Below are 24,081 nucleotides of genomic sequence, written 5' to 3'. Positions count from 1 at the left end.
CCAGTTTTTTTTTTTCTTTTTTTTTACCTAGAAAATGATATAATAATGTAGTTCAAATTTAAAGTAATTTCCTTTAAATGTATAGTAAATTAGTCAAAATGCATATTAACTCTTTGAAACCTGGAATAATATCTTTTGTGCTGCATTCAGATGCCTTTAAAATCCATTTAAATCTTTAAAACCTGAGCAAACTGGTTTGATTTGCACAACAATGAGCAACTTGGCAAGACGTTCCAAAAAAAGAAAAAAAAAAAGAAAAATTGGGAAAGGTGACATGAAAATGACCAGAAATTTAGATTTAAATTAGATGGATAGATAGATAGATAGATAGATAGAATAGATAGATACATAGATAAAGATTGGGAAATTATTAGCAATTCAAAATAATAATTCTACAAATCCGGAAAATGTCCAGAAAACTAAATTCATGATGCTATTATTGTAATCACACTCTTGACTATTTTATCTATACATTTTCCTTAAAAAAAAAAACCAGCAACTATATTTATCTTTTTTCTACTCTTTTTGTTTATTTGGCAACTTTTTTTTCTTTCCTTTTTAGGGTAAATTTTAGGGTCATCATCATATAACTTCTCCCTGTGTCTTTAAGAGAAATCAAGCCAATTTGCTAAAGCTTAAAAAGTTAATTTAGTATATATATATATATATATATATATATATATATATATATATATATATATATATATATATATATATATATATATATATATATTAACTATATACTAGTATATAATATATAGTATTATATAGTACTATGCAACTTTACAATGAAATAAGATTAAATAAAACAATGTATAGAAAACAGTGTATGAAGCCTGTGTGCCTGTGGCTGTGTGGTGGGAAAGACAAAACGGGAGGCTCTGGGCATTAAACCGATCATACCCTCTTGGTAACTATGACAATCTCCATCGTTCTCAGCCAATCACAACCTTGCTTTTCCGTCTCCCATACACGTTTTACGCCATCTTGAAATTACACCCGCTGTTTTTTCAAGTCGCCCCCCTAATTAGAAAGCACAACAACTCTTTTCATTATCGCTCCAGCGTCCGGTATGAACGGCTCGCGAAACAAAGCGGCACCGGCGGTCAGCAAAGGGCAGACGGACGCAGACACCGGCTCGGAGACGAACCACAGGGAGCGAAAGACCGGAGGAGGAATGCTGAAGAAGCTGAAGTCGAGGCGCAGTCAGACGGAGAAGTGGCCCGTGGTCACAGAGGATGAACTCCGGGCTCTGGGCAGAGACATTACCCCGGACCATGTCCTGGGTCTCCGGGTAGTCACGGAGGGTAACTCATGTGAACGTTAACTTGGATCTTTAAGTCAGTAAAATCACACTGCTAAACGGGCACCGCTTACCATAACGTTAAGCTAATTGTGGCTAAGTGGCGAGTTTTCAGTCCATTTTACCATTAAGTGTTAAAAATATAATGAGTAACAATGTTAAATTTGTCCGCCAGTTAACGCGATTTGTCAAGCTATGGTGAGTTTGACATCTTAACTTTGTAGTTTTAACCGAAATATGATGTATACAGGTGTGTAGCAAGGCATTTTGGCCACCCAGTAGCAATAATACTCGGGCCCCCCTGATGTTCAAGCTGTGTTAATATTTTTTTTTTTCCTGACCACTATGGAAACAGCTGAAAACACAATGTATCTTCAGCTTTTATAGAGATATTACAGTAAATGTGTTATTACTCAGGATGTACAATAACGATTTTTTTTGCCAATATCTGAAATGCCGATGTATAACAACTAATTTGGCCAGTAATCAATACTGATGTGCCCCCCCCCTTTTAGTGATCATCAAGTCTCCTCTGTAGTTGAATTAACATCATATTATGCATACTCACCAGCAGATGGAGACAAGAAATACAGTCTTTTTCAATGCATGTAATATTCATTCAATGTGCAAAAATCAGAAAAATACTTTAACTTAGGGCTGATGTTTTGTACATGCTCACTTTGTCAATAAAACAAAATATCGTTAGTTAATACATAGAAAATAATCTGGCCTCACTGTTATCACCAGTCAGTCCCACACTCTTTGTGTTTGTCATTTGGTGCTGGCAGGTGTTGTGCATTGTGGTTTTCAGAGCTTGTTTGTGAAAGCAGCTACCTGCTAGAAATAAGGTTGACAGGAGTAGAGCTATAGGCCAGAAAACAATTAGCTAAACGTTGCTGAAACGCTCTGTAAAATTAAGGCAGGCTGCAGACTCAAGTGATTATTTGCTGATTTGCGGTTTCACATAGATCCATGTTAACTCCAAAGATGTATTAGTGCATCTCTAAGTTATTTAAATAAGAAACAGACATTTAAAAAGAACTTTTTCATAATTATAAGTTAAAGCAAAAACCTCTCTCAAACCTCTATTTTCATCGAAATCAGATATGTCTTTGGCCCCTCTCCCTTTGGTCCCCTGGAATTATCCCCGTTGCCAGTAACTACCCTGCCTAAACGGTCTGACTCAAACCTCAGGGTTTGTCACCAGACACCCAGTCTACCACAGTTGCTGCTAATACTTAATGCCTTCCATTGTTTTTGGCCTTTTCCCTGGACCAGACAACAATGGCGTTGCTTCCCCTCTCTCACACAACACTTTGTTGAAAAGCTGCAAGCCTGAGCTGTAGCATTACTCACCAGTACTGCAAGGTGCAGGAGCCAAAAAACAGATACTGAAGCCCTAGTTGCTCGTCGAGTGCTATCTCAGTTCTCGAAATAAGGGTGGCCTCAATATTCATCTTAAAAGTATTGCTGAATCTAATTAAATGTCAAAGAAATGTTTAATAATGGGTGCTTGCCAGCTGTTACATACTGAACTTCCCTATGATACGTCTAAGTCACGATTTTATTTCACGTTCCAGACTATCTGTGCAAACCTGAAGACAATATCTACAACATTGACTTCACACGTTTCAAAATCAGAGATCTGGAGACGGGAACGGTGCTGTTTGAGATTGCCAAACCTCCTAACAGCGGTGAGTGACATATTGAGATATTTAGAGATGCAGCTATTCACAGAGTTTTCTCTTGTTTCACCTAACATCTCATGATGTTTTCTTGAGCAGCCAAAGTTGTATTAACCCTCCCTAGGCTGAACAGTTCGGAGAATCATACGCACAGACAATGTGAGGCTGTTAAGTTAAAGCCCACAGGTGTTGTACGGTCAACAAAGCACTGTACCATGAAGCATGGGAACGGCAGTCTGTCACAGGGGTGTTCTGGGTAAATCTCTCACCACAATGTCATGTGTTCCCTCTAGTTTATCTCAAGCATTGTGTATATATACGAGAACAGAAAGTCCCACAACAAGAAGCAATGTTTAAACAATGAGTCATTTTTATTGCTTCATTTTTATTAGTTGCAAATGTGTGTCACATATTCAGTTAAAAAAAAAAAAAAAAGAATTTGCAAACCTCAGTGTGTAACTACTTGATTTGATTCTTTTGGCATTGCTTTTACATACCATACTATACCAATGCAATCAGTTTTATCATTGTTTTTTTTAATAGAATAAGTGGTTAGTGATAATTTAAATACTTCTGTGAAAAGACAGAGCATTTAAAGGAACAGTGTGTAAGATTTAGGGTATTTAATGGCATCTAGTGATGAGGATTGCAGATTGCCAGATTAGAATTCCTTCTGCGTTCAGGAGGTTTTCAACGGGAGCCGAATTATCCACAGAGGTCTCTTCCTCTACAAAACAAAGGCCCAGGTGATGAAAACCACTATAAACACTAAATAAAGCAGTTTCACATCACCAATCAGTGTTTCTCCTACTCTGTATTACATTTTGTAGATATAAATGGCTCAGTGTTTATTATTTTCAGGTGATTATTTATTAGAGAAAACATACCTATTGTACTATATTGTATTTCTGTAGCAGTATATAATTTTTGCCTGCCCTGCGACTATTTGATGCCGGCCAGCTGAACATGTTTTCTGTAATAGGTCCTGTGGAGGGTGAAGAGGAGATCGGAGATGTAGACACCAGTGCGGGGCGTTTCGTGCGATATCAGTTTACACCAGCCTTCTTGAAACTGTGCACCGTTGGTGCAACGTAAGTAAATGGACATTGACTCTCAATCATCATTTAAAAATAGCTGAGACCATAATAATCAGACGTTATTATTCAGTCCCAGAAGAGTCAAGTTTCTGTTACAACTGAAATGTAAATTTTGTCTCTCTTGATTCCTCAGTGTGGAGTTCACCGTGGGCGACCGGCCCATTAACAGCTTCCGTATGATTGAGAGGCATTACTTCCAGGGACGCCTTCTCAAGAACTTTGACTTTGACTTTGGTTTTTGCATTCCCAACAGCCGCAACACATGCGAACACATTTATGAATTTCCACAGCTTCCAGATGACCTCAGTGAGTGTATTTTGCTCAGTCACCAATGTTAATGCTGTTGCATGCACATTTTCACATAATAATCCATAAATTAATCTTTTTTCCATCTGCTTCCTTCCCCTCTTTTCTTCATTCTCCCCCTCTAGTCCGCCAAATGGTTGCGCACCCTTACGAGACCAGATCAGACAGTTTCTACTTTGTGGACAACAAACTCATCATGCACAACAAGGCAGACTATGCCTACAATGGTGGTCTGTAACACCAGAAGGTAAAAAAATGTTTGCAATACTTCCCCAGGGGATTGATTTCCTGGATTACAACCACCCAAAAGCTTCTTTTGGACGGGGCAGAAGCATTCAGTCCTTCGTGGACATTCCCCTGAACGTGACAGCATTCTTCAAAACCACCAGACCACATCTGCCTTCACATGAAATCATGGATCCATTCATCAGTACCTCACAGAGCTCAGTTTTCTGGGACTCTGAGGAACGTTCCGCTAAATGTTTCTCTGTTAAATTGGACTGAAACCTTTTTGTTCTCTCTTTGGGTTTGTCATACAAGTATCATGTTACTGCTTGAACACTGTTGCCTTAAGTTTCTTGCCGTCTCTGCTGGAAAGGGACACTTTGAGTCACAGACCTCTGATAGACTGTGTTAGTTGTAACTTCATTTTCTTTAGCATAAAGCTGTTATCAGTGGATTATTTGAGCTATCTTTCAAAAGTGACAACTGTGTTTCCCGTATGGAGAAGCGAGCGTTGACTAGATGTTTTACAGTATTGTTAGTCGTAGATGATCGTGTAGCACTAGTTGGCATTGTTTGAGTTTCATTATTGCTTCAATATTCAATATCAGTTGAGAGTTTTTGGGATAGTTTTTTGTCGGATATTTAAGCTTGGTGTCAGTTTCATGAGGAACATTGAGCTGACCGATCTTATGTTTAGTAGGATATTTTTCTGATTGAAGAAAGAGCTCTTGTCATGATGCCAGGTCTCATGTATCCCTGCTAATATCTAACATATTTTTCACAGCAGTTTTTACGACATCAGTTGCTGTTAACAGCAAATTAAGTGTTTGTTCAAACTCCGTAACCTCCACTCACATCGGGATACATGAAAAGGACATGATAGCAGCAGAATCTGAGTTACAGGACGAATTTATATGCCATCCATTTCTAAAACGGCCTTGTCTCCCTGCTTTATCCACTCCAGTCTGTCCTCTTGGTTTATTTGGCACAGCAGCACTGTGAATCCCATTCTTTAGGAGCCATGCTTGTCCAGCAGCGGGGTATACCTATCAAAGTGGCCACTGAGTGTCTCTTCTCCTCTCAGGTTCTCAGTCTAACAATGAAATAGTAGCACATGACATGAACAGTACAGAGTGATGTATCGTGGTAGATGATGTAATTTCGCACAACAGCCCTGCAATTAATGCCACCGTATTTCAGCTTGCATTGCATATTTTCGATGACACTATCATAAAGGTTGGTTTGATTACGTTGTCATTAAAGAGGCTGTGGTGCTGTTGATTTGTACTTCACGCACTGAAAGGTGTTCCTAAAAGGTTTGGATGTCTGCAAGTTGATTGAACACACCAACAATAAGGAGTCTGAAAATAGTCCCCTCTTGCTGCCACGCCATTTCCAGCATAAATATCCACTGTGATTAGCTACTTCCATTTCTCTGATTTTCCATATTGTGCAGACATGAATGGAAATCAGCAGCTACCTGAAAGGCAGGAGAGAACTCTGAGACCTTGTAAATGGTCGGCACTTCTCAAAGACTATTATGTAATGCCTTTAAATCAAGCAAAACCACCAGGACATTCTGGAAGTCGTTTTCAGTGCACAGATCATCTTTTCACCGTACATTGTAACATTGATTCAGTGTGCCTTATGTCCAGGTATTCATTGTCCGGTTGTTGTTTTTAAATGTAAGGACTTAATGCATCATCCACCTGTGAGGTAAACACTGCAATAAGCTGAAGGGAAGAGCAATTCACTCCTACATCTTGCGGTACTGCCTCGTGGGCAACGGGTATAATACAACATGTGTTGAGTCATTTCATATTATGTACTTTAATTTTATAAAATTCTGCATTTTGCCGCTTGAAGGATTAGTGACAAGTCATTATGAAGCCCCTTATTAACCCCGACAAGTGTGATGTCAGGCATACATTTGGGCAGCCTTAGCCTTTTCTCTTTGATTCTGTACAACCTCTTTTTTTTTGTCAATGGGACTCAATGGATGTTAGCAGCAGTGGTGTTACAGGAGCTAGGAAGACCACATTGTTTGTGGTATTTTGTAAAAAAAACACACAAAAAAAAGAAAATCTGATCAAAATGCCCATAAAGAGGGTACACTTTTGCACAAAAAGACTACATGACTTGACCCTCCCCCCTAAAAAATGTATGGATCCATTCTGTCACTTGTTTCGTAAACTGGTTTTTATATTGACGTAATTTTGCAAGTGATGCATTCATGTCGTATCTCATTTATTGTAAATAAAACTTTCAGATTGCAAAATCATTCACATTGAGAACTTTAGTGATCATTTTTACACAGATTATCAGGGATTTCGGGGGCTATTTATCCTCCAGCTGGTATAAACACTAAACAAAGACAGATAATTTCAGTATGGCCTGTCTAGGACAGAAGAATGGCTTTATATATGTATATTAAGACTACATCAGCTCTACCAATACCTCACGAAAATGTAGCAAACTCTGCTGACTTACTTAAACCCACACAATTTTGGATGGTTGCTGTAAACTAAATATTTTGGATATGACATGAGTATGGCATCAAGGTTTTTATGATTTCTATTTAATTTGGTTTTCCACTGCTCTATGTTGGAAATGTAAAATGAGAAATTTATGAAATTGTTTAACTTTTTATGGAATAATCATTTTTGCACAGCTCTTGTTTTTTTCCCTTGACTTCCTCTGTAAGTACAATGAGGACTTAAATAAAATTGTGTCGACTTGTTTTTATCTACTGTGAAGTGGTGTTATTCAAACATTAGTCTCAAAGTTGTATGAAGACAGTGATTATTAAAAGCACTTTTCGGAGTAAAATGTCTTTTTTGTCCAATTATTCCATACATGGTCAAGCATATTTACAAATGTTATGTAAGAGTTATGTAACAAACAGGAAATAGGACACTGCAAACAAAACATACGAAAAAAAGACAGAGAAAAAACATGCAGGACAAACTATAAACATCTATTTACATATATACATAGTGGTATTGACCAAAGTATGAGACAAAAATATTTAACAACTTAACAATGTCCATGTCTCAGCTTTGCTATCTATCAGTCCGTGTAATTTTTGGATGTAATGTTTTATTTCTATTTTGAATTCTTGTATTTTGGGTTTCTCTTGAGCCCACTTAATTTATTAATATTTCCCATTAAAAAAATAAAATAAAAACAATTCTGACTATTCAATCACTTTTTATCACACAAAAATATTATATGTCTTTTTTTTTCCAATTGAATTCTTGAACTAGTCTTTTTTTTTTTAAAAAAAGAAATGTTCTATTTACACCCAAAATAATTTAACGCAAAGGCATTCAGAAGTAAAAAGTCTTCGTCTGTTCGCACGGTGCCCTTTGACTCCATTACCCAGAATGCTCAGCTCCAAACACTCAACACACCAGCGGCGCGTGCTCCATCATGGCGGCCCCCGCTGTAAAGATGGTCGGTGTTTCTGACTCCAGCAGCAGCGACGACGAAGTGCTGAAACGATGTCGAGAGGCAGTTTGGGAGACACGAAGTGACAAGAAAAAAGGTGAAAGTTTTTCTCTTATGTTAGCAATGACAGATACAGAAAACGCTTCAGTACAGACGGATAAACTGTTGTCAAAATACGACATTAGCTTGGTTAGAAATCCAACTGCTAATTCACATTAACACACAGTAACGTCAACTAAGTTTTCATTAACGTTGGCTAAAGCTACACGACTTTAAGGAGTATATGTATTTTTACATATTTTGTTGCACTCATAAGCTCATTGACTTGCTTTAACTTCTCGCAGTGTTTTGATTTTAACTTTTGGCGCCTATAACTAAGCTTTCTAGTCCATTTAGATAATATTTTATCAAATGTATTATACTTGTTGATGACTGCTGCTGTCTCTGCTTGGTATAGATGGGGACAGCAATGTGCAACAGTCAAAGCGGTAAGCACTTTTGGTTATCACAGCCTGTCATTGTAAACTGTACCAGGAGGGAAGGAAAAAGAGCTGCTGTAAAATTATGTCTGTATCTCCACACACTGTATGTGGCTTATGTAAATAATATAACTTTCTTACCGAAGTTGAGAAGTTAATTACAATCATTAACCTTTTAGTTACCTACAATTAGGAACTTCAAATAGTTGGAGTATCTCAGCTACAGCAATATAATAACTGTGCAACGTGTGCACCTAAGGGACTGTATTTTATTTATCACAGAGGGGGCGTGAATGGGGTATGATTTTGTTTGTTTTTTAATATAAATATGTCATTACCCTGTCCTAGAGCAATAAATATTTTTCCTTGAGGCTCCCCGAGTGACTGGTCAAAAAAACATACATGACCCTCCTTCCAAAATAAATAACCATATTTCATAGTTTATGGCTAGGATAGATGGTGTTATTTTGGAGTATTTATTAAAAAACAAAAATAAAACATGTCTTTCAAACCCACTTTGTACAGAAATACAAAATACAACTTTTTAAAGCTGAATGTCCCTCCCCTAAGCCAAATCACAAAAACATAACTCCCTTTCAGCCCAATCCGGCGGGGGTGATTTTTAGTCTGTTCAGACCTGCCACCCTGGCTCTGCCTCCTCTTTCTTTCTTTATTGTTGCTGCTCTCTGGCCTTTACATTTATGTCATAATTGCTGATCAGTGACCCTAGGATCTTCATTGAGTGCTTATCCTTTTCTGGAGCACAAGTTTCTTGTGTTTTAGTTGAATATTTTTCTGCTGTGTAACAGTGTTGTTGTTGCTGACCACGACCACGATGGCAACAATCTCCAGGTCACCCAAGGGTTTCAAACACATGTTGCCAAAAAGCTGGGGCACTTTCTTGACAGGTAAATAGTTTGACTGTGTTGAAAAGTTTGGTATTGTAATGCAGTAATCTCCTCATTCTGTGAGGAAAAGATGCACATATACTGTATGTATACCTGACTTATAATATAACTCTTACTGTTAGTTCCATAACAGAGATGAAGATGGAAACCTTCTCCAGAGTGCAGTCAGCAAAATGTGATGATGATGATGGAGGTGATGTTTCTCTTTATTTTGGCACTTGCTGCTTTTACGTGGATTCTGCCATCTTTTCTTTAAATGCATGCCTAACCACGTTTTCTTCTGTTCTTTTCTTCTTTTTTTTAGGATTTCGTCTGTTTTCTACGTCCGTCCCGGGACAGACAGTTGATGATCCTCCAGCCCCCGTGAGGCGGCGGCCTGTTCCTAGCTCAAGGTTCTTATTATTTTCTTTAAAGAACTCTTAATTTGCATACTCCTCAATTTAACATTATAAATTCCTCCATTGTTCACAGTGACAGCGACAGTGAGATGGAAACAAGGCTGAGGGAGGCAGCGGTGTCGGTCAAACATCTCTTACCCCCATCATCACTGCCCTCGACACTCTCCGCTCCCTCAGCAGAGCTTCCGTGCTCTGAAAAAATAAAGAAAAAGAGGAAAGAGGCAGAGGGAGAGGAGAGCCATGTTGTAAAGAAGAAGAAGAAAAAGAGGAAACAGACTCAAGAAGAGAGTGAGCAGGCGGACTCTGTAGGTTCTCCTCTTAATGCTCACAGAAACGGTGAGCACGGGGACTCGGAGCAGGAACACACACAAGTCAAAGTAAAACGGAAAAAAAAAAAGAAGCGAGAATTACACACAGAGGAAGCAGCTTTGAACTGAATTTCGTATGCCCACGGTTTTTGGAAGCTTGTTTGTTTTCCAGTCGGCCCAGCCTTTAAAAATATTTTCCAAAACATTTTGAGCACATAATGGAAATCCATGTGTTTCAGAAGATGAGGCTCACGGTTATTGTTGAAATAGCCTTTACTTGTTATGAAAGATACTCATTAAGAGTGTGAAAAAGCAGTTCAAGGCAATGACATAAAAAAAAAAATCCAGGTAACATGCAGTTTCAGCTTAATGTACAATTCCCAAATGTTACTATAACATGTTAATAAAAATACATTTTAGTGTTGATTTTTCATGTGATTGTCGCATCAAAAGTGAATCTTCGCTAACGTCGATCCTTGTTCGTATTACAGCGGTACAGAGTTTCAGAGAGTCTTTGAAACGTCAGAGCTGAATCGTCCCCGTGCCCCTGAATTAAGGTTTTCCTGGAAATTTCCACCAGAGGTAGCTGTCCATCCAAAACACCGGCATGCTCCTGAGTCCTGCTGATAGTGAGGAGAGAGCACTTCTACTGCGCGGTAGAGACCATTTGTGTAGGGATGTAGGAGCTGATGTCTGTTGGTGAAGGTGAGAGGAGGTGAGACTGATGGCTTTCTGTCGTCTGAGACGCAGGATACAGCTCGAGGCTCTCGGAGGAAACTGGTGACAAACAAACCAAAAAAAAAAAGGATTATCAGGGCTGGAAAGCTTTTGGTAAAACTTGTTTTCAGATGCACAGAAACTACAAAGAGACTGCAGGCAGTAATGTTATCTTTGATGATGTAGTGCTGAAGCTGTATAGGAGAAGTTTGAGTGTTACTCCTTTTGTACATGTGGAAGGCAATGAGGACAGGGACAAACTCTCCTTTCCCTAAAATCGATGTCAAAATCATTATTTTTTACATGCAAAAATTGTGGCAAGTATTCTGGGACGTCAGTCGCACACGAAGACATACAAGGCTTAAAAAAAAACACTTCATAAATGATGTTAACAGCCAGCTGGAATACACACACTGAAATGTAGCTTTAAAGAGAAACTGATTAACTTCTTCCCACTATTAGGAGCAAAAATCAGCTTGGTAAGACATCATTGATAATATTAGGGATATTCATAATGGCTTATTTCCCCAACATTTAAACTGAAGTTAAACTCCACCAGTCTGAAAGTACAAAAACAATATCCCCCAAAAATTGTGTACCTATATAACTGGAGTCGCTTGAAATTAATCACATAATTTTAATTTGAAATTCCACTGAAATGTGGGGCACTTTGCGCTGTGCATTATGAATACTGCACATCATCCTACAAAACATGACAATAACAAGTTGTTATTGAAAACAGCATCCTTTGGGAAAATAAATCTTAAGGAAAAGTACCTGATTAATACAACGGTATTTTAAGTGAATGCAATCACATAAAATAATTTTCAAAAGAATTTTAACCTACTGGTGTTTCTGATGCAAACTAGCGAGGGTGACAGGTTCATCTGATTAATCAACTAATTGTGCATATTCTTAGAAATTAGTCTTTTAATTAACCATCGAAAAGCAGAGATAATATCATTATTTATTTGGTTTATTTGTGGCCTATCCTCTGCTCCACACCCATAATGCACCCATAAACTTGTTTGCCACCCAGCAGTAATACCCAAAGACATGGATTTTTTTTCCTCATCTCAAATACATGCAATACATTTATTTTATTTATATGATGACAAATGCATGTACAGGAAAAAGCATAGTTTAGCTTACCATAAAGACTGAAAACAGCTTGAAGCAGCTCTCATGGTTGCAAATTTGCAAATCCGAGGATACTGAAGGAAATACTGAAGGCCGCAAGGCAACTAGTGGGGCTCATCAAACCAGGTACTCCACATTCAAATTGACTGAACAGATTTCACAGTGGTATCAATCTCCTCATCTAACTCTCGACAGGAGAGCAATACAAGAAATATTTCCCCAAAATATTGAACTACTTCTTTAACATCTTCTTGAGCATTTGAGTTATATGAGAACATTTAATTTGTGAGTGTCAATTTCAGCAAAACATTAGTGCAGAACATTACAGTTTTCTCAAATTGATCTAAGTGGATTAAGCCCAGCTTGACTGTGTTATGCTGAATGTCAGAAATCAATTGTAGGTAGGTGGTCCCTCCAAAGTTTGCGTAACTAGACATCACATCTGCCTGCAACCCCTCACCAGTCTGTTAGAACAGGAGAAGCCTCTTGGATGAGAGTCGAAAAGAAACTAAAGAAAGTCCAGTCGCTTATGATACAGCACTTTGAATTACCAGTCTACACCAACATGGACATGACATCATCCGAAATTTGTTGTAGTGGGATGTCAAAGAGTAAAGCTGTATTTACAGCTGTGTACCTGGTACAGGTGTGTGCGGCTGCAGGTGTAGAGATTCTTCTTGTAAAGGTGGCTCTGTCTGTTCCTCAGGATCTGCTGTTAGAATCTACAACAAAAAAAAAAAAATCAGTGTTTTTGTTTCTTTTTTTACCAAAATAGGGTAATTCGTGCTTTAACAAATCGACCAACCGGTCAGACCCAGTTACCTGTCTGACAGCGGTGAGGCTGGTGAGCGTCCCCAGGCTGCTGCTGTCAGTGATGACCATGGCTTGAGACAGCAGACTGGACGAATGGTACTGAGGCGAGTCCGACTTGTTGTACACTGTGATGAGGAACAGTTAATGAATCTTCACTCAGTGTAACAAGCCAAACTCGTGTGTTTGTTGCTGTGGCCTTACTGTGACATGGCAGCTGCGCCATGGTCGCCATGAAGGGACTGGCTCCCATGTGACTCTGGAGCTGGTGGGATATTGGTTGCTGGGGAGATGCCTGGAGCTGCTGCGGAAAGGAGATTGGCTGGAGAGTGGTGAAACCGCCGCCCACATTGTTGATGACCGGCACGGTTTGAGGCTGCGTGGAGGCTAAACCTGTGAATCAGCCAGCAAAGGTTTTCATCTCTGATTTTCTCTTTTTATTCGTACACAGAAAAGAGAGAAAACCAGTGAGGAGATGTTACCAATGAGAAGTGAGGACTCCCCCAGGCTCATGACGCTGGGCAGTGAGGCCATGATGAGGCCCTGTGAGGAAGCGGGGGAGGCAGACAGGCTGTGCAGGGAGGTCAGAGTGCTTACTGGGGGCAGTGGGCCACCGCTGGACACCTGGGGCCAGAGGACAACATGGTCACACAATGGCAGCAGAGCATACAGGTAGTCTACAATATAAACTAGGACACATGTTCTCACCAGCTTGGGGTTATGTGTCTCGAGGAGTGTGTGGCTGGGCTCCAGTTGGATAGGGCTGACCACCAGACGCCCCACTCTCTCCCCTCCGCTTCCGCGGGCTGAGCTCACGGTGTCACACAGGATTTGCTGGCTGTACTTCACACCTGGGAGACCAAAAAGTCAGGCCCCACAACACTCACAGGGTTCATATTTCATATCAATCACACACATCGGTTAATGGCTCCAAAGTAACAGAAATATGAGCATCATTTCAGGAACCAGTACAGTCATGTCTACAATTGTGTGCTGGTTATTGTTTTTTTTACACCCGCAGGATCAAAAAGACAACTAAAGATCTGATGTAGGCAAGTCTAACTTTGTCTCAACAGTTTTTGGAGGCAGTTTTGATTTCATTCTTGAATTTCAGTTCAAGCTTGCCTGGACATTGTTGTTTTGTATTACCTTGCTCAGGACTGGGTGGGAGGTTGGGGTGAGAAGAGGAGGTTGATTGGCTGGTAAAAGGTGTATCCAGAGCCAGTTTGTGACGGAAGGCCTCCTCTTTGCGGCGATTGGCGAACCAGTTGTAAACGCGGACCTCAGTAACCAGGTTGGAGCCCAGGCCAGCGAGCTGGGATGGAGACACGCCCCTCTGATGGCACTCTGCCCTGAGGGAGGAAGAGCAGGGTGTGGCACCTTTGGCGTTGTAGTCAAGACTACCTAAACTGAGACCAATATCAAGACCAGAGTGTATCGAGAGCAAAGCCAAGGCAGGGTGAGACTGAGTTAGGACCAAGAGCAGACCAGTGCGAGTCCCACGCTGCATGACACACATATGATCAAATTTGGAACCCCGAAAAACTCCTCAAAATGATCCAAAATATCCGTACTATCATGAAAACACCCACAGAAAACAAATGAAGATTCCTCTTATCCATCTTTTTCATCCCCATATTAACTATATGCATGAGTGTCCCATGAGAAATGTCTTGCTAAAATAATTAAAAGGAATTGCAGAGAAAAGGGAATTTTCCCTTTTTCTGTGAGCAAACAAATACAAATCAGCTGTGGTGTTGAATGAGACATCAAGAAAAAAATCCAGATTCTTATTTGTCTGGGGCCAAGACGAGATTGAGTAAAATTGCGGTCGAGTCGAGATGAGAAAACATTGGTCACTAAGGTGGGCTATTTGTCAAAATGATTTTAAAGATGCTCTCCAAACCTTTTGGAGCTTGATCAGTCAGCTACAGGTCGTAACGTGCTGTAGGTGTTAGCATGTGCACCGCACAGACCTATCAGGAAAGCAGGATGTTTTTTGTACTATTATGTTATTGGATACTGAAGCAGGTTTATCAGAAGTACACTGTAAAAACCGTCACTCCACTCAGCCTCCACATACACAGCTTTTAGTGGCTTCAATAATTACTGTGCACCTCACTAATCCGGGCCTAAATGTTAAACTACGATGGATTTCAAAAATCCTGTTTTGTCGGTGGATTCAAGTCAGAATTAACTTGGGACTTGATTCAGACTTGAGTCACAAATTTGATGACCTTAGACTGGGTTTGACAAAATCCAAAAAGAATTGCAACTTGACTTGGACTTGCACAACAATAGGTTACATCATCTAAATATGTTTTTAACATACTTAATTTAAATACAATTCTTAAAAGGATTCATGATTTGGGTAAATTTAACGTATTACTCTGAAGGACTCTTATATTTACTGAAGAGCAGGCCCATGACTTGTTTCGGAACAACATCTGTAAGTTAATGATTAAAGACTTGACCTCAGGAATTGCATGTCCTGACCTGGGACTTAGGACTTGACTTGCGAAATAAGTGCAGAGACTTGAGACTTTCTTATGACTTGAAAAAAGGACCTGGTCCCACCTCTTGTCACTATGTCTCACCTGTTACAGTCCTCCACTAAGCCCTCTCTCTCCTCCTTGCTGGGGTTCTTCTGTCGCTCGTAGGCGTGAAAGAGGATCTGCAAGGACGCTGGGCCCCACTTGAACCGGTTCCTCCGCCCTTTCCTGGTCTCCTCTCCTGGCTCCTCCGCTGATGCAAGGCCATGTTTGGCGTTGGTAAATTCTGAAAGGTAATTGGCATTTTTTTTAAATCTATCTTTATACCTCTCTTTCAGTGTCACACACTTCTAGAACTGATATTTGACCCACGTGGGAGAGCAGAAATGAGGGCGTTTGCAGCTCCACAGCTGCTTGTGTACTCACGCTGGCTGATCTCGCATTGCTTCTTGACGTACCAGGTGTACAGAGAGGCCCTCTTCTGGTTCTTCATGGGTGTGCCTTTGTTGAGGTGCTGGGAGAGATGGGACTGGTTGAGTCCTGTGGACTCCACCACCTCTCTTTGAGGGAGGTTGTGTTGTTGCATGTAGCTTTTTATCATTTTGGCAACATGCCAGGGGTCCTCCCTGTTAGACAAAGTCATCGTTTTAGTGTGTGCTTGACTACGCCGGAGTTTTAGGACCACATTAAGGAAAAATATATATATATATATATATATATATATATATATATATATATATATATATATTTATATAATAATATATGTATATTTTTTTGTAGACTTCGAAAATAAAATTGTAGTATTATGAGAAAAAGTCATAATTTCACGAGAATAAAGTTGTAGTTTCACGAGAAAAAGGTCATTGTTGGATGAGAGTAAACTCAATATTACAAGAATGAAGTCGTTATTTAAGAGAAAAAAGTTGTAATTTCACGAGAATAAAGTCATAATTTTACAGGAAAAAAGTCAGAATTTTAGGAGAATAAATTCAGATTTTTACTAGAAAGGGAATATTATATTACGAAAATAAACATATCACCAGCAAACTGTAAAACAGGCGAGAGCACAGGTGGCTGCCTTGGCAACCACTGTCCCCGGTGTTGTGCCGTGCTGCAGACATGTGCTCTCACCTGTTTTATAGTTTGCTGGCGATATGATTATTTCAGTAAAATAATATCCCCTTTCTGGCAAAACTACGACTTTATTTTCGTAAAATTACGACTTTATTCTCGTAATATTACGACTTTATTTTCATAAAATTACGACTTTATTTTCATTAAAAAAAATGTTGCTTTTTTCTCCTAAAACTACAACTTTATTCTTGTATTATTGCTACTTTTTCTCATAATATTACGACTTTATTCTCTAAATTCTAGCTTTATTTTTGTATTATTATGACCTTATTCTCAAAATCAATCCCTTTTTCTTCTGTGTGAAACCCTTTCTAGAAGAGTTTGTCAAAACATTAGATATAGAGCGTGGCCACTTAGAGGGAAGTAGACAGAGGCTTATTGACAGAGAGAGATAAGGGAAAGCACACAGGGGCAAAGTCCAGCCCTTTCAGATCACTGGAGGGGAAAAACGTGTAAAAGGTTTATGAAGCCTAATTTAACGCTCTCTAACTGTCAGGTCAGGAGCAAATAAAAAAAAAAAAAACATTTCAAAAACTCTCTGACTGTACTAGATACAAATTCAGCACACAAACACCTTTTAGATATTGTTAAAGCCAGTCAACCATAATAAGATATATTTTAAAAAGCTGCTTAGCAAATATTTTAATACTTAAAAAAAAAAACACATCTCAGTCAAGTGACCAATAAGATATCCACATATTCCAAATATGAGAAAAAAGATGTTGTTATATCACTTGAGCCTTATGTAAACATTGCCTCACATGACCAGCCCTACTCCATTAATCTTCACCTATGCATGTAGCTTATTTATTAAGAAATGGCCAGAGAATAATGATGGGGGTGGGTAATTAGTAACTAGCAAAGGAGGAAGCCTCTTTAAATTCGCCTCAGAAGCCAGATTGTAGAGGGAGAGACACAGACAGAGAAGCAGGAGAAGGAGAGAGAATTCGGTAAAGAGAAGAGATCTGGGCGTAAGAGGAATGAAGTAAAAGAGGGGATGTTATCAGGTAAACTGCTGTGTTAACTCTCAGGTGCTTAGTTTTGATATACATGAGGTGAAGAAAGAACTTGACGAGGCATTTTAAAATTTGACCCGATCAGGTCCTGCACAAATGGTTGTGTGAGAATTGCAGTTAGTGAGAGATTAAAGTGATTTTGCTGTTGCCATGGAGCTTTGGATCTACTTACTGCAGTAGCCGGTCAACTTCAGCCCTCAGTTTGGCCAATTCCTCCGGGGGAAGCTTCTCCAGCTCTCGGAATATAGGCGGTGGGAAATCCATCTCTCCTTCCTCTGAGCTCTCGCCATCCCCCCTCTCTCCCCTCTCGGCGCCAGCACTCGCCCTGTCTCGCTCCAGCTCCCCTATGGCTTGGATCAGGACGTCCCGGGACAGTCCAGACCCCAGCAGGGCCCAGATCAGCTGCTCCTGAAGGGCAGTCAAACGACTCGACTTCCACTTGGCCGCCACGGCCCTCTCCTCTAACCTCTCCTCCATGACTCTGATGCCTTACCTCGCTACCGCAAACAAACTCTCATGTGCACGGCCACACTCAGATGAGACAGGCAGCATTAGCTCTCATTGTATTTGTACTCCTTCAGTTTAAAAGAACGTAAACTTTCATTTTCCCTGGGTTGAATTTTCTCCCGGTGTGTCCTGAGCTGCCTGGTTTTAGCTCTCCACCTGCTGTTTTGCTTTCAAAGGTCAATTTTCTTTTTTTTAACCTTCCTCCTCTTCACCCCCTCCTCCTTACATGCGCCCTGTGAACTTTGTCCCCACTCCCTCAATCCCCAACAGTGGCCAAAGTGCAATTTAAAAACAATAAATAAAGATGAGGGGATGTTACAGTTGCATGCAGGACTATAGAGGCAGCAGATCACCTCTCAAATAGAAGACAAGTAAAAAAAAACAAAAAAAAAACCCCCAGAAAAGTCGTGCAGTGTTTATACATGTAGATATTTAAGATATCACAGTGAAACAAACTTTTGGAACACACACAGAGAAGCTCGTCTTACTCTTTTGTTTAAATTATGGACATTATTCCAAACTGTAGAAGTCATGTAGTTACAAAAGGTCATTATAAAGGCACAGTCCAACATTAGATAAACCAAGAAGGAGCATGGCTTGAGTCCACGTACGTGCCACTAGAGAGCGCTGTTATGTCATGTTTACATCTGAACAACGGAGTTTTTAGGAGGTGTCTCGCACCAGAGTTACTCAACATCAGTGGCTGTTGTGTACACAAAGTGTCACTATGTTGAGGATAAGCTCAGTCACAGAGTGAGAAAACAGCATTATGGCACATTTAAAATCAGTATCCGCTGGAAAAGTTATTTTTATCAAAAGGTGTTTTTATACCTTGATTTAATCCTTTGAAATCTGGAGAGACATCACTTTTTTGTGCTGCTTTCTCAATTATTTACACCTTTGAACCCTGAGCAAATTGGTGCGATTTCTATCAAAAACATCAGCAATTAGCAATTTAAGTAGATAAGAAATAAGTAGATTAAGAAAAGTGCTTAAAAAGTTTTGGGGAAAATGTCTTGGGGGGGGCGGGGAGAAATCTAGGGGAAAAATCATGTCTAATTTATTTATGTTTATTTGTTAATTTTTTCTTATTTTCAGGTAATTTTCTTATACTTTTTGCTAATTTCTTACTAGTTTTTGGGTAATTTCTTCTTTCATTGCTCATTGCTTTCTGCCCATGTTTTTGAAAGAAATCGAGCCAATTTGCTCATGTTTCAAAGGGTTAACAAGGACAATTATTTTGCGTGTGTGTGTATGCTGTGTGTGTATGTTGGTATGTGTATGACATACATACTGTTTATAACATGCAATAGTTGAAGCAGTGCCCATCTTTTAGATACGTCAGGGTTTGTCCTAACTTTTTTGAATGGGGGTCAGATTAAGTAATGTGAAAATAGGTGCCCCCTGCATCATGTGATTTAAATATAACACACACACACACACACACACACACAAATGAGTCAAACACAACTGTTTCACCTGTCAGTGAAAAAATATTCAACTTTCCATCACCACTAAAAGCGGAAGCCATTGCTGCTTCTTTGCTTTGGCCATGTCTTCCACCTGAAAGGAAGTGTTTGTTGTTAGGTAACCATCCTTTGTTTGCACGTTCTTTTTGGAAACACATTAATTTTGAGTGTGTAGTACCTCTTTTGTGCATACTGAATGATAGTCCTGTCATTGTGCGATGAATGGAAATATTGCAAAGTGATCTTGCTTCATTGACTAATAGCCTATTGTGTGGTGAGCTAAATATTGTATATTTTGAAGACAAGCCACAGGCCAGAATAGGCCTCTGTGCTGGACTTTGGGAATGCCTTAAAAGTACACTACCAATACTGCAATGGAAAAAAAAACTCCATAATAAGTGAAAGCACTTCAAGTAGTACTTTACTGTACTTAACTTGCACTTAGGTAAGAGTACAGAAGTATTATCAGCAATATTTATTTAAAGTAACAAAGGTGAAAGCATTCCTATCATATAAAATTAGCCCTGTTACTCACACATTAGTATATCATATATTATTAAGTTTGTTCATTTATTACTAATAAAGCACTGTGTGAATAGCTTGTTGCTCTTAATGTAGATGATCAAAGTGGAGCTACTTTAAACTACAGTTTGGTAGTTAAGTCCAGTTCACAATCTTGAGGTTGGGCCACTTTCAAAAGGTCACAAGATAAGTGAGGGTTGTTGTTAGAGAAGATTAGTTTGGAACGAAGGAAGCAGAAAAAAAGTGCTGTGACACAAATATGTATACATTTTCGTGGTCTCTAAATTTTTTGCTTCTGTGACATATTGGAGAGTTTTGCCTCTTTGGGCCTCAACAGTTGAAATTAAACCATGAGAGACGTTCTGCAAGGGATCTCCCTTTTTTCGTGGAACCTAAAGGCATCTGAAATGTGACACAAAGCCCTAATTAGAAATGCTTTATTATAAGGTGTCACAAGCAGAAAAGGGTCAGGAAAAACTTGTTGATATTTAACGATTATATATATATATATAATATTTTCTAAGCATATCATATGTTTATAATGTCAAATTTGTAGTATCTAGTAAACAACTGTCAAGCGAATGTAGTGAGTTAAAAGTACAAAATTTTCAACTTTTTTTCAAACATTTTAAGTATAAAGTAGCATAAAATGGAAATGCTCAAGTTACTGTGAGTGCAAGTTCCTCAACATTGTATTAAAGTGCAGTAAAGTCTCTATGACTTGAAGTTTTTATGGTGTGCTACTCTCACCTTGTATGGATATTTTTACTTTCATTTTCTTTGTTAAGCACTTTGTAATTGCAGGTTTGAATGAAGTGCTACTCAAACAAACTACTGTTTACTCCGGTGTTATTATTTTATAGTCCATTTGCTCACTTTTTTAAAAAACTGTTTTTATCAGTATCTTTGTTACCACTCATCTTCATAAAAACACATCTTCTCTTTACTTTCATGGTTTTGTGTGAGGGATCAGGACGTCTTAATGTTGCAGAATGCAAAGATAATGACGTTTTGTGCAGTTAATGCTAGTAAAAAGCAGCTGTGTGCATGTTGGCATATCTTTCAAATGCCCCAACAGGTGGTGTGTCATTATTTAGGTAGACTTCTCTATGTTGAATCAGCTTTTTTTTTTTGTTTTGATTTCCAAATTCAACATTTCTTATTCTTTGATCCACCGTCTTGTTTTTTTTTGTCCAGGAAAGTTGGCAGGAATGAAGAATTGGAAGCGGACTAGAAAGGGAAAGAGGGCAAACTGAATGGGAGAAAACCTTTGAGAGTTAATGTACTCCTTTATCTTTTCTTCCTCTTTCAGTGTAAAACGCTCACTTTCTCTGCCTGGATCACCTTATACCATTCTCAGGTTCAGCCTATCAGCACCTTTTTGTGTAGAGCTCTTGTTACCCCACCCCACCCTTGGGAAGATGGCATTATACTGTATTTGGAAGGGTAACAGAGCTCCCTCTATCTCCCTGAGACATGCCACTGACCTGTAATTAAGTCCCATTGTACTATTCAGAGAAAACTCCTCACCAAAACGGACAGAGGGCAATGTGTGTGGATTTCCAACAGCTCCGATACCGCTGTGACTAATGCTCCACCACACAAGCTGGGTTTATCAAAATGGACCACATGCAGCACACATTAGGGCTCGCATTTTCCCCCTCCAGAGAACTCAAAGCTATGTTGATTGATAATGAGATACAATCCACTCTGTCCATCTCTCATTAGTGAGCCATTGCTGGCTGCCTCTGTCTGTGTTCTCACCGCTCCCTCTCTTTCTCTGCCTCAGCCTCATGCCCTCCCCTCCACCCCATCCCCGCCATTCAACCCCATTGATCATGCATGCAGAAATTTAACACACCCCTTAATTCCTGTCCAAATAGCCCCTGTCCCACTTCCAGAGCTTCATCTGCTCGTCTGCAGAGGACAGAGTAGGCCTGTGTGTGGGCAGGACACTGGCACTCAATGAGGATAAACTGTGTCGAAGAGGACAATCACAAACATCCTGCATTACACACTTGCTCTTATTGAGGTGTGTTTTGGAGACATAAGAGGTACTTTAAATGTGAATGCTCAGAAAATATCTCCAAACTTTGCACCAAACTCTGAGCCTCGTGTAGGACAGCACCTATTTTACACCCACTGCAAGTCTTTGAGTTGCTCCTGCTATTGATTGGGCTTAACATTAGTCACATGTTGAGTCAGTGTTAGGAAGATTAGTCGGAGCTGGCTTTGGCACTAATTAAATACTTAAACCCCAGCAATGAATAAGCACACAGCGCACAAACCTCCTGTTATACCACATCGTATAAGCTGGTTTGCAGTATGGCAGTGTGTATTAAGACAGACACATTGTTGCTAATGATATCCACAGCGAAAAAATCACTCACTTAAAATGACTTAACAAGTAGCACATTGGTGAATTGGAGAGGTTTGTGAAGATATTAGCTTAGTTGTTAGCCAGTGGTAACAGAGGGATAAAAGAAATACAACAAAGTTTCATTCAAGCACATCAGACACACTATAAGAGCCCGTTTATTAAAGGAGTGGTATGAATCCCTATTAGAGAAACATCGGCATCATACTGACTTATTATTTTGGCCAACTGCTGGATTTTAGATCTGTGAAAGTCTGCTAACTGGCTGATTGTCAGTAGCTGTGATACTGATTCACTTTGTGGCTTGATTAAATGTTTCATGAACACTGTTTAGGACAACCCACCATTTATAGAGCCCCCCTGGACCCCCCTTTAACCTTATTTAATTAATGGTGAGCATAATTTTCAGATAACAAAAATAAAAGTTACATTTGTGGTATGTCATAAAGTGTCAAAGATTTTTGCACGACTTTTTCCTTTGAAGCACTTCTCAAAACAAAACAGATGAAATCACATTTGCAGATTGGTTCTTGCAACTGTAAATTGTGCCTGTTCACACTTTATCTCAACCAGGATGGAAAATGCATCAAGTTGATTAAAATCAGCCAAAATGTGACAGGAAGTTCTGAGATTCTGCGTCATAATAAAGGCGTAATGTTTGGCTCTGTACAGAGAGTGAAGTTGAAAGCTCAGATTAACAGAATCAGCTTCATAGTACTTGTGGTTATGATTTTCTTATTTTTTTTGGTCAGTTTACATGATCTTAACTGACATCTTGTAGACGTTTTGCACATGTATTGTTTTCTTTCAATTCAGTCATGGAAAGCTCATAATAACATATAATTATGAATCGACTTTTACTAAAGATTACTTTTTAAATCACATTTCATTTTTCTCTTTTTTTTTCTTTTTATATGCATGCATTCAAGCTCACGCAATCTATCTGCTTGTATGGATGTCAGTTCTCATGAATAGTTGTAATAAGAATGCACATTTTCCCCACATATCTCCATAAAGACTTAGACGTACTACCCCAAGGCCATAGCAATGGCTTCAACATTTGGGGACCAAATCTGCTGGGGCTCACCCATCCAAAAAAAAAGCAAAAACTTTAGAAAATTATTTCCCATAATATTAAATCATTTATAACACCAACAAGCAGGTAAAGCTATACATTAGACTATACAAATATGCAATAAATGAAAGTTACTACTGTCTAAATAAAATAGGCCTTCATATGCAGCAATAAATGTGTCACACTTTAACACTCATATTAGCGATTAGCCTACCATATAGGGTTCTGCTTTGTTTAATACATTTTGAACATAATGGATTGATCATATTTTAATAATGCATATTATAATTACTGCTTTGTACTACTCAATGCTCCTAATGAAATCCCATAATCTTTTTTATCTTTGCACTGCTTGTCTGCACTTTTGCTATTTTAATTAATACTTTATTTATAGAGATTTTTCAAGTTATCAGACAAGACATCAACATAACATATAATCTTAAAGGACAAATATGAGCAGAAATGGAAAAAGACATGGAAGGAGAAAAAAAGAAGAAATTATAAAGTCACAAAACAAAACAACACATGTGCATCATAGTGCATTTTAGCACATATATCAGACAGACCACTTACGGAGGTATGAATTCAAAGTTCCAGGCCAGGCTGATTATTCAACTTTTGCTATTTGTAATGGTGATTTTTGTTTTAGATTTTTTTTTTTTA

At 39.0% G+C, this 24,081-nt stretch overlaps 3 protein-coding genes across 4 annotated transcripts; 2 read left to right on the top strand and 1 right to left on the bottom strand.

The window, feature by feature from the left end:
* The first annotated feature begins 987 nt into the window (after positions 1–987).
* Positions 988–6,481, top strand: unc119.1 (unc-119 homolog 1). Its single transcript, XM_042488493.1, has 5 exons — positions 988–1,307; positions 2,884–2,997; positions 3,971–4,079; positions 4,219–4,391; positions 4,517–6,481. The coding sequence occupies exons 1-5, from the start codon at positions 1,073–1,075 to the stop codon at positions 4,627–4,629; spliced, it is 744 nt and encodes a 247-aa protein (XP_042344427.1). The 5' UTR covers positions 988–1,072; the 3' UTR covers positions 4,630–6,481.
* A 1,552-nt stretch (positions 6,482–8,033) lies between these two features.
* On the top strand, positions 8,034–10,291 carry c6h12orf43 (chromosome 6 C12orf43 homolog). Its single transcript, XM_042489046.1, has 6 exons — positions 8,034–8,163; positions 8,524–8,554; positions 9,355–9,453; positions 9,576–9,646; positions 9,758–9,845; positions 9,925–10,291. The coding sequence occupies exons 1-6, from the start codon at positions 8,049–8,051 to the stop codon at positions 10,286–10,288; spliced, it is 768 nt and encodes a 255-aa protein (XP_042344980.1). The 5' UTR covers positions 8,034–8,048; the 3' UTR covers positions 10,289–10,291.
* hnf1a (HNF1 homeobox a) lies at positions 10,212–18,328 on the bottom strand. Of its 2 annotated transcripts, none has more exons than XM_042489044.1 (10): positions 17,641–18,328; positions 15,745–15,944; positions 15,424–15,604; positions 13,976–14,235; positions 13,535–13,677; positions 13,309–13,450; positions 13,031–13,219; positions 12,839–12,954; positions 12,654–12,738; positions 10,212–10,936 (listed from the first exon to the last, which is right to left on the bottom strand). In XM_042489044.1, the coding sequence occupies exons 1-10, from the start codon at positions 17,943–17,945 to the stop codon at positions 10,806–10,808; spliced, it is 1,752 nt and encodes a 583-aa protein (XP_042344978.1). In that variant the 5' UTR covers positions 17,946–18,328; the 3' UTR covers positions 10,212–10,805. The 2 variants fall into 2 exon arrangements, with proteins under 2 accessions (XP_042344978.1, XP_042344979.1); XM_042489045.1 differs by having other exon boundaries at positions 13,976–14,178; positions 17,641–18,327.
* Between the last annotated feature and the right edge of the window lie 5,753 nt (positions 18,329–24,081).

The sequence above is a fragment of the Plectropomus leopardus genome, chromosome 6 (genome assembly GCF_008729295.1).
Source record: "Plectropomus leopardus isolate mb chromosome 6, YSFRI_Pleo_2.0, whole genome shotgun sequence".
Taxonomy (NCBI): Eukaryota; Metazoa; Chordata; class Actinopteri; order Perciformes; family Serranidae; genus Plectropomus; species Plectropomus leopardus.
This window is presented reverse-complemented; position numbering and strand designations above follow the sequence as displayed.